The sequence below is a fragment of the Mugil cephalus genome, chromosome 16 (assembly GCF_022458985.1).
Source record: "Mugil cephalus isolate CIBA_MC_2020 chromosome 16, CIBA_Mcephalus_1.1, whole genome shotgun sequence".
Lineage (NCBI taxonomy): Eukaryota > Metazoa > Chordata > Actinopteri > Mugiliformes > Mugilidae > Mugil > Mugil cephalus.
The window spans coordinates 16813072-16830942 of record NC_061785.1 but is presented as its reverse complement, the minus strand read 5'-3'; the positions used below and the strand labels follow the sequence as shown (position 1 = coordinate 16830942).

The 17871-nt window shown below is 43.6% G+C and overlaps 1 protein-coding gene across 5 annotated transcripts in view; it reads left to right on the top strand.

Annotated features, from left to right (window-relative positions):
• Nucleotides 1–17871, top strand: part of grid2ipb (glutamate receptor, ionotropic, delta 2 (Grid2) interacting protein, b) — a 37258-nt gene that overhangs the window by 7239 nt on the left and 12148 nt on the right. For 3 of the 5 annotated variants that reach the window (XM_047608777.1, XM_047608774.1, XM_047608773.1), the window contains exons 5-10: nt 10012–10296; nt 12154–12239; nt 13554–13623; nt 16395–16547; nt 16642–16797; nt 17576–17727. In XM_047608777.1, the coding sequence (XP_047464733.1) occupies nt 10012–10296; nt 12154–12239; nt 13554–13623; nt 16395–16547; nt 16642–16797; nt 17576–17727 (902 nt within the window). Of the gene's footprint in view, nt 1–99; nt 843–10011; nt 10297–12153; nt 12240–13553; nt 13624–16394; nt 16548–16641; nt 16798–17575; nt 17728–17871 lie in introns of those variants that run through there. The other 2 variants (XM_047608775.1, XM_047608776.1) reach the window with 2 other exon arrangements.

Sequence of the window (17871 nt, the reverse complement as noted above, 5' to 3'; positions counted from 1 at the left end):
CTAAACTGACCCGGAGGGGGCCGAGCTTTTTAGAGCTCTTAGTGGTAAAATGAGGGCTGGCAACGCGGCATGGAGTCGTCTGTGATGATGAGCCACGGACGCATTTAGCCGAGCAGCCATTCAGCAGCTCCATCCTGGAGAAAACTTGGATCCGCATCCAACAGGTCTTTTTTTTTTAGAAAGTGCGTGCCAGTATTTTCCCGTCACGCAGAATAACTCAAGGTGAAAAAATCTATTCTGGGAGCCACTGTTGTGTGGTGGCATCTGTGCCAAAACGACCAGCGTTTGTACCTTCCCCTAAATCCCCCGACTGCTTGTCCACAGATTGCATTTCTTCCACAAGTGGAGCCAACCCATCCCTTTTTTTTCCCCCTCTTACTACACTGGCATCCTCCTCCTCCTCCACTACTACTACCACTACCACTACAGCACTACTTTGAACTCGCTGGCGTTTGTGTAATAAAGGAGGCTCCTATCCGCGCGAGCACCACCAACAACATGAATACCACGTCTCTGTGGGCTTCCATCCCCCACCCATCTCACAACTCTCTTACCTCGCTCTCTCCCTCTCTCTGAAGGGGTTTTTTGTGTTTTGCTCCGATAGATTTTCTTCTCGTTATTCCGCTCAGAGCTCGGGCTGCCTCCTGCTCCGCGCGGTGACCGCTTTCCCTTGACACTTGCTGGAGACAGCCTCCTGCACGCACCAAGGTTCCACCGTGTCTTTCATCCTCCTCAGAGGAGCAGCTGTGTAGCGGCAGATGCTAACGTAGGTGGTGCAACTTGGCGTCTGTGTTGGATTTTTCAAGCTATGTGTAACATCTAAAAGCCATGAATTGTCTGGGGTGAGTGTAACTTTGCATTCTTTTTGATTGACTTCGCTCGCGTTCATTGCTTAAGTTGAATGAAATGTTTATTTTTGAGCGTGTTCGTGCATTTTTCTTTCAGCTATTTTACATCTGGCACCTGCACTTTGAAGGTGCTATTATGCATGGGAGCCGGGAGGTTGATTCATTTTTAATGCAAAGTGATGCAAGTGGCGGCTTTAATGTTTTGCATGTGGCGATTTAGTTTTGAAATACAGTCTCTTTCATACCACAGAGTTTGATGTGACCGCACTGGATGGATGGATGGATGGATGGATGGATGGATGGATGGATGGATGGATGGATGGATGGATAGATGGAAGGAGAGAGGGAGGGAGGGAGGGATGGATGGATGGATGGATGGATGGATGGATGGATGGATGGATGGAGGGAGAGAGGGAGGGAGGGATGGATGGATGGATGGATGGATGGATGGATGGATGGATGGATGGAAGGATACTAGAGTTGGACCAGTGCTGGAGTTTTGATATCAACTAAAAAAGTTTAGATAAAAATACAAATGCTGGATATTATGTCTGATTCTAAGTGGACGAAGTCATTAGGATGAGTGACTCTGCTTTTAGGATGTAATCTCTGGTCACATGTCTAAGTGAGTGTCTCTCTGTGGGTATATATACATTCTATATAAGGTTCTCTCATTTTGGTGTATAATACACACACCGTGTCTAACCTCTGAACATAGCAGCTTTTTTTGTGATACCCACTGTCTTCCAGTAACGGATGCAATTATCCAGCAGTAGAAAACACCTCTAACTAGTGAACCATTTTGCTTGTTCATTACTACCACGATAGTCTCTACTCTGATCCCAGCTGGTCTTTTTAAACCGTAGTACCGCAGTTGCCAGCAGCTCCTCTTCATCCACACTGCATGCTGTGCACAGAGCCTTCTTTTTCAGCAGTGTTGATAATGATGGTGTTTAATCTTGGCTGCAGGAGTCAGTGGCTGGAGCCGGTTTGTAACTGTTCCCAAAACTGTGATTCAAACGGGCCCATGCACAATGTTTTCGCTGAGCGCTGATGGTACTAAAGCCATTAAAATTCCTACATTCCTTCATTGGAGGAATTACTTTACGGATGCAACTTTTTAATTAGTTTTTCCAAAGCAGTTGGGATCATTCCCTACTATATTATACTACACTCACCGCCCACTTTATTAGGTACACCTTGCTATTAAAAGATTTGTCGGCTGAACATCTATGATGCAAATCTCCAATTCTGACCCTGGTATCTGAATGTCGCAGCTGAAATCGAGACTCGTCAGACCAGGCAACGTTTTTCTAGTCTTCTCTTGTCCAGTTTTGTTGAGCCTGTGTGAACTGTAGTCTCAGTTTCTTGTTCTTAGCTGACAGGAGTGGCACCTGGTGTGGTCTTCTGCTGCCGTAGCCCATCTTCTTCAAGGTTTGACGTGTTGTATGTTCAGAGATTCTTCATTCCTTGGTTGGAACGAGTTATATGAGTTACTGTTGCCTTTCTATCATCTCCAACCAGTCTGCCCATTCTCCTCTGACCTCTCACATCAACAAGACATTTTCGTCCACACAACTGCTGCTCACTACATATTTTCAGTTTTTCGGACCATTCTCTGTAAACCCTAGAGATGGTTGTACGTGTAAATCCCAGTAGATCAGCAGTTTGTGAAATACTCAGACCAGCCCGTCTGACACCAACAACCATACCACACTCACAGTCACTTAAATCCCCTTTCTTCCCCATTCTGATGGTCAGTTTGAACTTCAGCAAGTTGTCTTGCTCACCTCTACATGCCTAAATGCACTGAAGTGCAGCCATGTGATTGGCTCATTAGCTATTTGTGTTAACAAGTAATTGAACAGGTGTACCTAATAAAGTGTAGGATTGTGTATGTATTATTGAAGTTATCATGTGAGATTCGCTTTGTTGTTTTAAGACCATGCAGGTGTTTCCTATTCTGCCACCTGCCGTCATAGACTTTGACCGTGTCTGTGTCTGTGTCTGTGTCTGCTTGTTTTGTGGACAAGGGGACGCTGAGCTGTATTACATGAAAACCTATTTCTGCTACAAGGCATCGTTCTCCTTTTCATATTCAGTCAGGAACTGCAGTGGTTGTCATCACACAGCCTTCTTCGTGCTGAACATTGCGGATGTTCTCTCTCCAGCGGAGTGTGGCACTAATCAGAGAATAAAGGAGTTTGACTTTATGTATCTCTGAGCCCGCTGAGCTTTGGTTGCTGTTCATGTGCTTTATGCACAACTCTAAACGTCTGAATTGTTCTTGAGACTCCACCGACAACACCAGCCTCAAAAACATGTTAGAGGCTGGTCTCACGCTGGTGTCTTTGATCTTTGATCTATCTTTGATTTGTATCATCACTGTGTGTGTGTAATAAATTGTAACGCAGAGAACAAATTTCCACAAACTGGACAATACATCTTCTTCTATTTGTTTGTCTGATGGAATCATGAGCTTTTATCTCAACAACTGTATATATGGTATAACAAACATTGATCTCAAAGCCTCGCCGTGTATTGTATGACATATGAAATATACACTGTATGAGCCATTAATATTAATCTTTTCAGACAATATTCTAGCATATACAGTATGCTATTTATTATTAGAATTCCTTTCATGACCAAGGCCCTAGTCTAATCTCATTAATACAGTGTGTCCCTCCCTATTCTCTGGATCAGACACGCCAGACTTTTATTACTGCGCTTTTTATTTTTATCTACTTTTCACACGTCCCTGGATGCAGATCAGACACCCGTTAATGCTTAAAGCAGATTTGCAATAATTCCATTGGCTTTATCCTGAAACGTGTGACCCGTGACACGGCTGCATTTCTGTCAGGACACGAAATCCCAACGAGAGACTCTCGCAAACACAGCCGCCATCATCACTTTTCTAATTATGCATTGGTATTTCTTTACTTTGATAATCCTGCATTAGACACCCGAAATGAAATTAGGTCTGCGCTTTGTAGTTTCCTGCTTGTCACTCTTCCCTTCTGAGAAATCCGTCCAATCCTCCCTGACTGCTTCCTCCTCCGCAACCCTCCTTCAGATAATTATAGATCTCTGTTCTTAATAAATGAGGTCGAATCCGAGCACTCATTTAGTTTCCAAGAGTTGATGCGGAAAACTTTTTTTTTTTTTTTTTGTGATGAGGTGGCTGTTTCAACAGATGGCCGTGCATGCTCGATGAACGGCTGCATTCAGCGGAGGGCCGCGCCGTTCGCTGCGGCCGCACAAACACAAAAACCTCCCGCTGACACAGACAGGTAGCGTGTCTGTGTCTGTGTCAGTGGCATGTTAGTACTATGGCGTGACTAAATGGCAAATAGCAGGAATGTGCACGCGGGCGAACAGAGAGGGACCGCGTGGGCCGCTACACCTTCAGCGCTGTAGAACATTTATTTATATCTCGGGAGTCTGCTTTTTGTAGCCAGGAGTCTGTGCTCAGGCTGCAGATACAGTTACACCTCAAAACCGATCAAACTCTGCAGAGACGGTGACAGCAGGCTAAGAATATGTGGCCTATATCTGAACGGCAGCTTTTCAGAGCAGGAAAAATACATGGGAATAAATGTTTTTAGAATAGCCGGTAATTTAAAGTTGCTGTCTGGTGATTTTATTATTATTCAAATGACTAACTCTCCCGTTAGACCTGGAATATTGCCTGGAGATGAGGCACATTTGGTGATGGCAGTGATGATTTTTTTTTAAATACAAAAGCATGTGTCAAACTCCTTAAGTGAGACGTGAAAGATTATAGAAATTCTGATACTATTTTAAAATAGCTTCAGATCCAATAAAACATAACCGCCGGTGGTTTAAACAAAGACCTAATAGGCAAATGTCATCACCTCGGTACCTTGGTAACACATCCACACTGCCATTTCTACTTAAGACCAGACCACTGAAATACACACAAAACCTTTAAAAGTTTGTTGATTTTAGTCTAAAATAAGCCTTACTTTCTCCCTACCCATTCTACAAGGTTCCATGACAGCAGCCAAATTTAAGGCTCAATCCAAAATGCCATTACATGACTAACGCCTTTGCATTTGATCAAGTGAGCTAAGTATTTGAGTCCCCGACCAACCTGCACGAATTCTGGCTTCACTCTTGCAGGTTTGTAGGGAAATAAATAAATACTTCTTTTCACTCGCTCATATGCAAATCAACGTATAGCCTTTATGTGAGTTGTTGCACACCTATCTTAAGTATGTGAGTAGCTTCTTTGATCTTCTTGCACTGCTGTGAACAATAAAGTGAATAAAAAAGCCATAATTAAAACAGGAAACACTATGATGCAAAAACCTGCTGATCCTTTTGTCTGTTGTGGTGCTGAACGGAGAGCTCCTGCACGGAGGGTAGGAGCATGTCATTTTTACTCCTGCCACTAGGGGACATACGTTTCTGTGTTTACTCAACTGAGATATGAACTGCGCCGCTCAACCACAACATTATGACCACTCACAAGAGAGGTAAATAACGCTGACCATCTTGTGACAACAATCACAATGTTCTGCTGGGAAACCGTTGCACCTGGCATTTGTTTGGATGTTACTTAGACACCTGCTCATCACAGTGAGACGAGTCTCTGCAGCCTTGTTAAATTGGGACATTTTAATTTGTAACACACAAAACCAAGCAAACAAATAGAAGATATCCTAACTGTGTTCACATCCTTTTATAATTAGGTATGCAGCAGGTCACGAGTCACAAAGAGCTGGAAAAAGCATCGGCATCTTAAAAGTCTTATTGTTGAAAGGTAGAGCGGTAGATAGAGCGTGTTGTTCATGAACCAGAGGGTTAGTGGTTCAATCCCCGTAACGTGCCACATGCCGAAGTGTCGTTGAGCAAGAACCCCTAGTTGCTCTCATTGTGTGGCACTGGCGTGTGAATGTGTGTGTGACCACTCAATGCTCGTAATTTCATCTTCCTCCGTTATTGATCAGTCCATTATTGGTATCTGCTTACCACTGTATACAGCATAAGGAGTCTACATGTGTGTCCATAACCAACCAAGAAGTTCAAATACAAAGATACACTGTGTGTCTGAGATGATTTAGAACTGGTGCTGCTGATGATCGAAATTTTTAACTATAAAATGTTGCTGCATGGAACATGTGCCAGCTTTTAAATAACCAAATTCCTTTGATGAATCATTGTTTATGTATATAAATATAAAAAAAAAGTATGGAAAATGTAGCTCTTCATGCCGGCAACCAGCGTTTTTAGCAGAAACAATGACCTTCCACATGTAAATGAGACTTCATTATTTGCTACACCGCATCAACAGAGCAGCGCTGCAGGTGCTCCACATCCATCCAGTCCCTTTTAATAAAGTGCTTCAGCGGCTCAGGATGGTGACATCAACAGTAGCTAAGGCACGTGTGCCGCGAAGTCGCTTTATTCTCGCCACCCCTCGACTATAACTACGTCCTAATTGCTTTATTTAGCTGTCAGATTTGTTGTTGCGGCTTAATTAGCATCCCGAGGAGCGCGTACAGCGGCGGCTGTCGTCTCACCCTCAGCTCCGTTCGCGCGTTTGTTGCTAATTGCTCGACTGGCGCTGTTTTTCACGCGCTCTGCTCCCTGTCTGCTTACGGCTGATTCATCCGATCAGCCGGTCAGAACACAACAGACTGGTGTAGGTGGGAATCAGAAGGGTTGTTTGTGCAAGTCTGTGTTTTCGGGCTCCGCTCTCGGTCGGATCCTAATGCCACTGTTACTCAACAGCTTCTGGCTCTCTTAACGTATCAGTGTGTGTGTGGGGGGAGGGAGGTTCTCGTTTGTTGCCATTCACCAGTCCGATTTTACTGCGTGTTGTTAATTTACATGACATACTGTGAGTTTATTATGTGTAGGCTGCTGTGGTTGGCCTTGTTTTTCCCTCTTAAATGCCCGTTTAATTGTCGAATCGTGTAGAGGGATTAAAAGTTAAGATTCTTAGATGATTTACAGAAAATTACCAGCCATTTCTTTCATTTTTAAATGATTTAAAGACTGGAAAACGTTTCCCCAGCCTTTAAACCTGCGGGGACCCACTCATATCCACTCTGTACACTGCTGCCACATTCACCCGAGACTCATGTTTTATGTCTACTTCGCATTCTTGTTTATTAAGGCAAACCGATTTTATTTTCTTCAGTCATTCAACAAACAAAGGATCCAGGAACGCGACTGCTTTTGTGCCGATCACTAAAGCGTTCCCTTCAAAGTTAGTCGGCCCTTCAATCAAAGCATGTGAACATAATATGTTTTGATCCACTCCAGAAGCTGTAAGTGTGTGTGTGTGTGTGTGTGTGTGTGTGTGTGTCTGAGTGTGTGGGCAGGTTTCTTGTCTCCTGGCAGCAGCTCTGATCACTCGAATGAAAAGTTGTTTTCTGTTGTCAGCCCTTGTGTGCGCGCATTTGTTTTGTCCTCGCAGGCCGTGCTGTTGTTCACTAGGACTCCATATGAAACAGCGTGTGCAGATCACACTCATCCCCCTCTCTGACATTTTATTTGACACAATTTGTATATTCTTAGCCCGTTTAGTAGGACTTGACACATGCTTAAATGTGTTTGACGTGTTTGATCTTCTTCAAAATGAGGATTTGGAAACAGTGCACAGCATATAATTTATGTTATGTTTGGATAATACCTGCTCTGGTCTCTTCTCTGTGTCATTGACGAACCTTGGTTATTAAAGGAGTAGTTTGACATGTAGCTTAATATAGAATATTAGATGAGAAGCTACCCCCAAGAAACTCGTTAGCTTAGCTTAACATAACAGCTAATTGTTAAACTGAAGCTTTAAACAATAAGCTGTGGAATGTTGCTTTTTTCACCTTGTTGTTGTTTGGGACGACACTGTTATCTGTTGTGCTTTTTTTGTGAAATATTAAAGCTGACAGAACAATACACTGTTAATAACTGACACGGCAGTGAGTCACTTCCTTTGAAATCTGCCCACCTACATGGTGCTGTTTTTGTTTCAGTTAGTTATGCTTATCTTTTAAGGAAGCTAGTTAACATGAGGAGAGGACCTAGGAAAGCAGTTAGCATAGATGGGCAGCTTTCCAGCACACAACCTCTATGAAAATCGTATCTGCACTCACCAGCTACTTTATTAGGTACACCTTGCTTGTAAAATGTTGGACCCCCTTTTGCCTTCAGAGCTGCCTTCATTCTTCGTGGCAAATTTTCAACAAGGTGTTGGAAACATTCCTCAGAGATTTAGGTTCATATTGACATGATAGCATCACACAGTTGGTGCAGATTTGTCAGCTGAACATCTATGACGCGAATCTTTCGTCCACCGCATCCCAAGGGTGCTCTGTTGGATTTAGATCTGGTGACTGTGGAGGCCATTGGAGTACAGTGAACTGAAAATAGCCGTCAGAAGTTGGGTACACTGTGGGCATAAAGTAATGGACATGGTCAACCATGCTCAATTTGTACTAAGGGGCCCAAAGAAAAAAAAATATCCCCCACACCATTACACCACCACCAGCCTGAGCCATTGATACAAGGCAGGATGGATCCATGCTTTCATGTTGTTTACACCAAATTCTGACCCTGACATCTGAATGTCACAGCTGAAATCAAGACTCGTCAAACCAGGCAACGTTTTTTCCAATCTTCTATTGATGTTCCTGTGTGAACTGTAGTCTCAGTTTTCTGTTCTTAGCTGACAGGAGTGGTACCCGGTGTGGTCTTCTGCTGCTGTAGTCCATCTTCTTCAAGGTTGGACGTGTTGTGTGTTCAGAGATGTTATTCTTCATTCCTTGGTTGTAACCAGTGGTTATTTGAGTTACTGTTGCCTTTCTATCATCTCCAACCAGTCTGCCCATTCTCCTCTGATCTCTCACATCATCAAAACATTTTCATCCACACAACTGCCACTCACTGGATATTTTCTGTTTTTCGGACCATTCTCTGTAAACCCTAGAGATGGTTGTGTGTGAAAATCCCAGTAGATTAGCAGTTTCTGAAATACTCAGACCAGCCCGTCTGGTACCAACAGCCATACAACGTACAGAGTCACTTAAATCCCCTTTCTTCTCCATTCTGATGCTCGGTTTGAACTTCAGCAAGTTGTTTTGATCACCTCTACATGCCTAAATGTATTGAATTGCTGCCATGTGATTGGCTGATTAGCCACTTACATTAACAAGTAATTGAACAGGTGTACCTAATAAAATGACAAGTGAGTTTTTTTGCACATATTAAACTGAACTTTAAATATTCAGATTGATGGACGTTGTCACCGTTGAACAGAGCCTGTTCAGTGGTGTCCCCTTGTTTGCAATGTTTATGCTAAGCTAAGCTAACCCAGTGCTGTACTGTATCTAGCATTATTCTTAGTGTGAAGGCATGTGATGCTGGTTATACAACACCACAAGGACACTGGAATCATTTTGACTGTTTGACTGTTCATCAAAAATATGTATAAAAAATCAAATTGGGTGCTGTTGTTGTCATTTTTGAAAAATGAAATGACAATGATTAACTTAATTTAAAGTCCGTCCACCTACCAAGCACCGTTGTAGTTTGGAGCTGAACGTCTAAAGTAAAACAATGACTTTCTTTGATAAAATGGGAAAACTGGTGAAGTCCTGCTCGGTGTGACACAGAGGTGAGGACGGAAGTGTGGGAGAGTGAGAGGATGAGTTGCTGTAGATGGAGAGAGAGAGAGAGAGAAATAGCAGAGGAGAAATCCCATGCTCGCTCACTCCCACACCTTTTCCTCTTGCTGTATTCTGGCTCAGTTGCCTCATGCTGCAGCAGTCAGACTCCAGCAAGCGGCGAGCGGAGATTTCCTCACTGCTCTTCTCCTCAGAAAAGATCAGATTCAGCTTCTTTCTCTTCAGGGAATATTTACCCGTAGGGGGAAGGACTCCCCACAGAATTTGAGAGTGAAAGGGTGAAGCCTGCTGAGTTGATTGTCACTTTTTTTTTTTTTTTTTTTTTTTTATCTCTGGTGTTTACTGGAAACACAAATTTTTTTGATTATGGACTGTGTGTTTTCCAAATGGACTGAGGTGGAGCAGTGATGTAGACCCATCTCTTTTCCTCCTCTGTGGCAACTCTCGCGGACAAACAGTTTAACATCTCCCCATTTATTTTCCTCACATGCCACCATGTTCGCCAGAATCTTCATTCCCAAGAAGCACCGGCAGCGCTTCGACGAGGCCGTCTCCCAGAACGTGATCAACCGCCTCTGCCGCAGCAAGAGCATCAGCGAGCCGCACAGTGGCAGAATCCGACGCAGCCGCAGCGAGGACCACTCTGACCGGCACCACGGGTCCAAGCGGGCCAGCTCCGTGCCGAGGGACGGGGGAGAGCCCGGGGGGAGGGGGGAGGCAGAGAGGGACAGGGGCTTAAAGAAGTCCGCCTCCGGGATACCCGCGCATCCCCCCATCGGTCCCAATCAGAGGTGAGAATCCTAACTTGCTCTTGGTCCTGATAAAGTGGTTTATAGAGTCTCTCTGGCTCTGGTTTGAGTGTTTACTGAGTGAATCCAATCCATGCTGCCAACAGGTTAGTCTCAACACGTAATGCAGCGGCCAAGGATTCACTCAAATATTTGATGTTTTTAAAAAAGAACGTGAGGCACGGGAGAGCCTGTCTGTTTCTGTCTTTTTTTCCTCTTCCTGTGTCGCTGCTTCTTCCTACCGAAGCCCGTCATCCTCCATCCTCTTAAGAAAACATCTAATTAACATATGTATGAAGACGTGAGGTCACCAAGGTGACAACCGCGTCTTTAGCTCCTTAAAACCTTAAAATGTCATCGCCTATTCAACACGTTAATCCCGAGCTCTTGTAAAACTCCTGACCGCTCGCCCTCCACCACTCATCCTCCGCCCACTAACGCGCTGATTACACGACTGTCCGGTTAATAACACCGCGGTGGACTTGGAGCGGGATGACAGGGGTGGCACTGACCTCCCACACAAAGCTAACGAACCGAATCCAGGGATTCATCCACAGGAGAGCGAAGACGTGCGGCTGGCTCCATTTGTCGAGCGTAAACACATTGTTGTTTTTGACGGGGAGAAACAACAGGAGTCAAGCTGATTGTTTTAAATGGGAGAAAGCTGACGTCATGTGGTGTCAAGAAGTTTTGCCTCACGCTGGTGCCTAAATAAACCCCATGAGTGTTGCGTAACACTGGTGTGTCTCCACGAGGTGGATGGAGAGAGATATTTTCGTGTGCGAATCCACCCCCAGATCTGTTTAAAGTTTTGCTATGGTGTGCAGTCTCATTTTAGAAAATGCTCTATTGTTATGGATGTTCAGTCCCTATCGATGGGCCATTGTCTTTTCGGTCCAGTAGTGGAGCTTGGGTTCATTGTGTCAGCTTGATTACGTAGTTTTCATTAAGTAGCAAGTGACTGATTCTCTTGGGGGACTTAATGTGAAATTGCGCAAATGTGTGAAGTTCAGCTAGACGGGTGGGAATTAGAGGAGAGGATTCTCGATCCTTGAGCAGCCTCGAGTAGACACTTTAGTCAAGGGTTGAGGCCGTGCGCCATTCAGCGTCCTCACACACACACACACAAAAAAAAGAAAAAAAACATGCAGCACCCCGAACTGCATTTAGCTTGTGTTACATAACAGCCTTTAAGCGCTGCTATCACAGAATAGATTTGTCCGTCTTCTCTCTCCCCATTCGTCTCCCCCCTGTTTATGTACCGCGGCAGGGTTGCCTTGAGTCGTTTCCATGGCAACTCACCGTGGATAGACAGCATCTTCGATGTCAGAGAGGGAGGTTCTGCCGTTTTCTCCTCCGCTAGGGTGAATGTGAGAGAAGAAGCACCACCATCGGTTAAAAAATGCCAACACAGTATTTTTAAATGTTTTAAACGTTTTGGTTTACTTTTAAATAGGCCGGAAGCTGGTGGAGTAAAAGAATTGAGTAGAATAAGGAAGAAGAAGGTTTTGCATTAAATAACACGTCATGTCTCCATTTGTTCAGACTCCCACCGACAGGAAGTGACAAATCAAAACAGAAACGGGGGGAAGGACAGGCTTGTAAACAGCGGTGCTCGCTCCAGAGCCAGATTTGGTCACCTCTCCCAATCACAGGAAGCGTCAGTGCAGTCGTCTCGCCTTTAGGCTGTAATTTGATGTGTCAGATGGTCACAAAAGAAAAGAGACACTGGCAAAAGAAGAAAAACAGCCTGTTTCAATTAAACAATTTAAAAGTTGCGCTTATGGTCAATGTGTTTATCTTTCAAGAATTATTGTCACGACCAGTTGATCTCACTTCCTTCTCGCGTCCCTTCTTCAGGGTCGTCCGCGTCTACAGGGGGAAGAAGACCTTCGGCTTCACGCTGCGGGGCCACGCCCCCGTCTGCATCGACTCCGTCATCCCAGGTACAATAAAAAAAAGCCGCCCCGGAGAGTCCGGACACGGAGGACGCCTCCACTCTCTGTGCGAACGTTGTTGTGTGTTGGCTGGAGAGAGTGTGGGAGAGTGTGTTGTGGTGCCAGCCGCTGGGGGTCGAAGGTGATCCGGAGGTGTTTGTGTGTGTGATTATGAGTGTGGCAGGAAGTGGACTCGTCTGACTCACCAATAAAATGTTAAGAGGAAAACACTCAGGACGGACTGTGGTGCGTGGCGGCAGGTACACTTAGCAGTCTGTCAATGCCACACGCTCACATTCAGGGATTTGTTACGCAGATTCGCATTTATGGTTGTAGTTTCAGTGTACAGTTAAGTAAAAATCCAACCCAGTCTGTTCTCCTCCTTCCATTCTTTGTGTCTGTTTACTGGCTCTCGAATTTCTTTTATCATCAGTACGTTCATTTCAAATCTGCAGCAGCGCAGATGTTTAACATTAAACATGATCATTTCCTTTTTACTGGCGATATTATTAAAACCATTAACTGCTGCTTAGAGCTCCTGTTGAAAACACAGTTGATTACATTTTCATTTCCTGCGGTAAAAAAGATGTGTAATTAAGCGTTATTGCTTTCTGAAATAAAAGAAGCAGTCGAGAGAGTCGGCGAAGCTACTGTTGAGGGAATTTGCCAGACTGCCGGGTGAGGAGGGAGGTGTGTTCTTGTGTGTGTGTGCGTTACGTGCGTGTTATTGACTGTAGGTGTGTATTTGAGGATGACGGCGCTGCTCCCGCCCACCATCCTCTCCCACCAACATGTGCTGAAGCTGCATGAGCGCACTGACTCAGTGGGCCTTATGGAGGTTGACATGGAGATGGTGGGGGAGGATCTCTCATCGTGATCCGAGCGCGGATTTTTCACCGGTGAACAGGAAAACACAAAGTCCACAACGTTGGGTCCAAAAGCCTTAAAACCCGCGTGAAGACTTTATTATGCCCAAAACAAGACAGGACAGTTGAGTGTGAGGAAAACTGAGCAGTGAGCTGACAGATGAGGAGGCGAAGGGTACCGCTCAGTCAGAACATATTCCACCGGAGATTGTTTTGACAGCGCTGTTTCCTTGCGTAATAAGATGAAGCATGGAGCTCATCTCATTTGTTGACGGGCTTTATTGGAAGTCATGCACAGATTGACAACATCACATTAGTCACCACCTCTCCTCGTTCTGCCCGTCTGTTTTGTCCACCTTGTTAGCCGGAGATGTTGTGCCAGGATCCTTTTTTACATCTCTGATTGATGTTGGATTTTCTGACACCTCTCTCTCTCTCTCTCTCCCTCTTCTCTCAGATAGTCCTGCTGAGGAATGTGGACTGAAACCAGGAGACCGGATTCTTTTCCTCAACGGACTCGACATGAGGTGTGTCTTTAATGCAAAGCACTGTTCGCATCATCCGTAGTAGTGGATAGTAGTATTTTCTCTTTGCCTGCTGTCCAAGTGTATTTAGACATCAGGAGTTGTTTTTCTGCAGGAGGAGCCATCTGTTGCCATTTATTCTTACTCAGTATGAAAAACAGAGCCAGATGATCCATCACAAAGCCCCTTTTATTTGATTTCGTCATAGTTCCTCATTCACTAGCATTTCCCAGCTTACAAGTTGAGATTTTGAAATTTAAAGCACTTTGTGTGTGTCTGAGTCCCCTTGAAGAGAAAATACTCAGACCTGAATTAAACTCACAAAACTAACTTTCCAGCACTCATCTTCATTTTTAACTCTGAGCTGGTGGAAAGCCATAAGGCAATACAGCCATGATGTTCGCACCTTTGCAACTCTGTGCTCAGCTGCTTTTCGCTCAGAGTTACACAGTGGACAAATTCTGATGTTTAACAGGTAATGTTCAAAATGTTAATTTAGCCTGTTAGCATGCAAATTTTTCTCTCCCCATCCCCTTTTCAGTAAATGCAGCATTTGCTAATTAGAAATAAAACAAAAGGTTTCAAATAAACAATAAATACAGAAGCCATATTCGCACAGGATTTTACGGGTTTTACCTGGGGACCTCTGGTAATTTCCAATAATCAGGGAGGTCATCTGTGATCTTAATCCTGTGTGAATCATCCATGTCCGTGATTTGCAAAGTAAGCTACACCACAAATTACCTACCATAATACTCCTAACACAGAGGTCATCTGATAATACTAATCCCGTGCGAATCGACATCTTTGTGGTTTAGATGTCGAAGATGTCAAACTTTTGTTTGATTTGCGGCTTTTTTCTGCCTCTTGTCACTTAAGAATAATGAAGGATGTGCTTTAATTCGAAGTTTGGACAGATGTTAGAGCTCAAAGTCGAGATGTCGCCGAACTATTCACCTGTTTAGACGGATGAAACCATTAAATCAGTCATTAATGTGTTCTTCGGCAAAAGTGGAGGTGATTTAAATACCGCCAGGTTGTTAGGAATTTCTTCTATAGTAACAAAAATGTATTTTTATTATCCATTATAATTTGCAAAGTAATTTAAACTGTCTCTGACACGCAGTGGAGTGAGAGGGGGAGTAGCAGAGCCACAACAATGGAAGGTAAATTAGAGTAAGACACACTTTACCCTGTGTGAATGCGTCACATGAAACACAGACGTAGGAGGCAATATTTGAATTACGACGTTGAATTGACGTCCTCAGGTAAAACTAATCCTGTGTGAATAGGGCTAAAGATTATGAATAAACAATGGTCGGTATTAGCAATGGCAATAGTTATAAGGGTTATAATTTAGCAATAAATACAATGTTTGCTAATTAGCAGTAAACACAAAGCAGGTAGATTTTTTCCAGGAATTTGATAAAATACTAATCTTAGCATGCTAACATGCTGTTTACATTCTGATGTTTAGTAGGAACAGCTTTTGCTAATTGGGATTAAACAAAGTTCAAAATAAGCAATGGGCACAAATTTTGCAAAATAGCAATGAACACAATATTAAAACAGTTAATTAGAAATAAACTTGCTAATTAGCAAAAGAAATCACTCAAGGTTATAAAAAAATAATACAAACCGAGGTCGCAAATTAGCAATACACACAAAGTTAGCAGTGGATACATAGCAGTCAGAAAAGCTCTTTAGTTTTGAGATTGAACTTAATACAAATGTTAGTATGCTAACACACTTTGATTTGTAGGTAAACTTTGTTGATTAGCAGTAAACACCAAGTTTTTAAATTACCAATGAGCACAATGGTCATGAATTAGCAATAAACTAATTAGCATGAGGACGCGAATGAAACAAAACGTCACATACCTCGACACGTGTCTGCGCGGGTGAAGAACGGATGCATGGGGTGAAGTGTGTGATCGCAGCCCTTACATAAACTGAACTTTTCTTGTGGGAGTCCTCATAGTTCTTTTGTCAGGCACAACTTCTTGACCTTTTGCCTTTTCAACAAGCGTGTGTGGGAGAGCAGATAAGAAATTTAGCGTAGATGAAACTAAATTGTACCAGTGTGAACTTGGCAAATGCAATATGTCATCCAATCTCCCAGCCAATGTTTCCAATTCTGTGTGAAAAACATTATTACTCACCGTGTCATCCTGATAACCATGTGAAGGAAGCGCTGCAGAGCTGCTCCCAGGGCTGCTTGATGTAATGATCTGATTGGTGCTGTATAATTTATGTAGGAGGTTATCATGAAAACGGTGGGAGTTGATCACCATAAAGACAAAGGAAACAGAGATACTGTGTGGGGGTGTTTAGTGTTTACGGAAAGAACATGTGGTGTACAACATCTATAAAAATCTGGAAGCTTGAGATTAGTGCATAAACATTAAATATGGCCATCTTGGGTGTAGTAAAACTAGAAAAGAAATGCTTTATCTTTTATAACCAAGGTTAATAGTTTGTTGAGGCCATTGAGTTTTGTACTGTTTCTCTTTTTCTCTGTAGATCTGTCTCCCCAAAGTGGACAACTTTATTTGTTCACAAGCCTCATTTAAATACTGTAATGCTGTACAGACTAATGCAAGTTACATTATCTAGTTTAGGGTGTCACAACCCAAACTGAATTTTGAACCACTGTCTTATTACAATGTTAAATGATTCTGTTAGAAATCATGCCTCATACCAACCAGCATCTTACCTTTATTTGCTCCCGTCCCACTAAAATCCATTAACTGACTATTCCCCTTTTTCTGAAGGAACTGTTCCCATGAGAAGGTGGTGTCCATGCTGCAGGGCAGCGGTGCTATGCCCACTCTGGTGGTGGAGGAGGGTCCATCCGACTACTCTTCAGAACAGACAGAGACAGAGGAAACTCCTAGCCTGGCCCCGACCACGTTACCTCGCTCTAGGTGACAACTCGTCGAAATGTAACGCAGGACGCTGTCATGTGTTACATTGCTTCTGTCAATAAAGACGCATTCCTCCACTCTACCTGCCGCTCAGGTCTCCGGCCCTCAGTTCTCTCCAGTGGGTGGCAGAGATCCTCCCGCCGAGCATCAAAGTTCACGGGCGGACCTTCAGCCAGCAGCTGGAGCACCTGCTCACCATCCAGGAGAGATACACCGTCTGCAAGGCCTTAGAAACCTTCTTCCAGCACAGGTCGGTGAATGGAGGGATGGAAAACATGGGAGCTAAACGGTTGCGGAGCGGTTTATAAACAGAAATTTGCAGAGTAGGTGGAGGAGTGCTTAGCTAAAAAAAAACATGTAGACGAGGGAACATGAGCTGAATTGTGTTATTGTTTGTTCAAAGGATATTAAAGTTACATTTTGTTATGTCAGAGTTTCCGTGTTAACATTTCTAGCAGAAAGCATGGCAGAAAATATAGACAATAAAACTATATAAATTAATATTCAGTAATACTAAAAGGAAGAAAATACTGCTTTCTTCAGGGCCATTACTTTGTTGAGTTGGCAGCTCCAGATTCACTTCAGTTTTAAGAATCTGTCGAACCACCTTTGCGGCAACATTCTGTAAAGTTACAGTGACAAATAAAGACAGAAAATTAGCTGTTGCCCGGGAAACTGTGTCAGGCAGCAAAGCATTTGTTGGTTCAGGCTAAAGTGAGAGATGGAGACTGTTAATGATGATGCGAGGAGAGACGGAGACAGATGCACGTAGTTAAGCAGGAAGTTTCCATCTCAGTGTGTAATAATGTTTCCTAAGGATGAAAGGATGGAGAGAAGAGAGCTGTTCGTGATGCAGCGGGATTTAAAGCAAAATACGAGCTGAATTTGGCTGCTGGTGCACACAGTACATACCACTAGATCCAACATCCTTCCACCTGATCTGTTTATATCCCTGTGTGTAAGGAATAGAAACTGAATTACAGTCAGTTGGTTATATAAGTAAGAATGTGTTTTGTATGTGTTTGCAGGAACGTGGACACTCTGATAGTAGATGTGTTTCCAGTGTTGGACACTCCGGCCAAACAGCTGATCTGGCAGTTCATCTACCAGCTACTGACCTACGACGAGCAGGAGCGCTGCCAGAGCAAGCTGTCGCGATTCCTTGGTTTTAAAAGCAGCGGTGAGCCGGAATTCATAATAGGAGTTTAATCTGCATTTGGGAACCTGATTTTAAAACTTGAATCCTGACATCAAAACAGTTTTTCCATAATAGAAAAACGTGTTGTGAACTTCCTGAGTTTGGGATTAATAAAGCATCTATCTA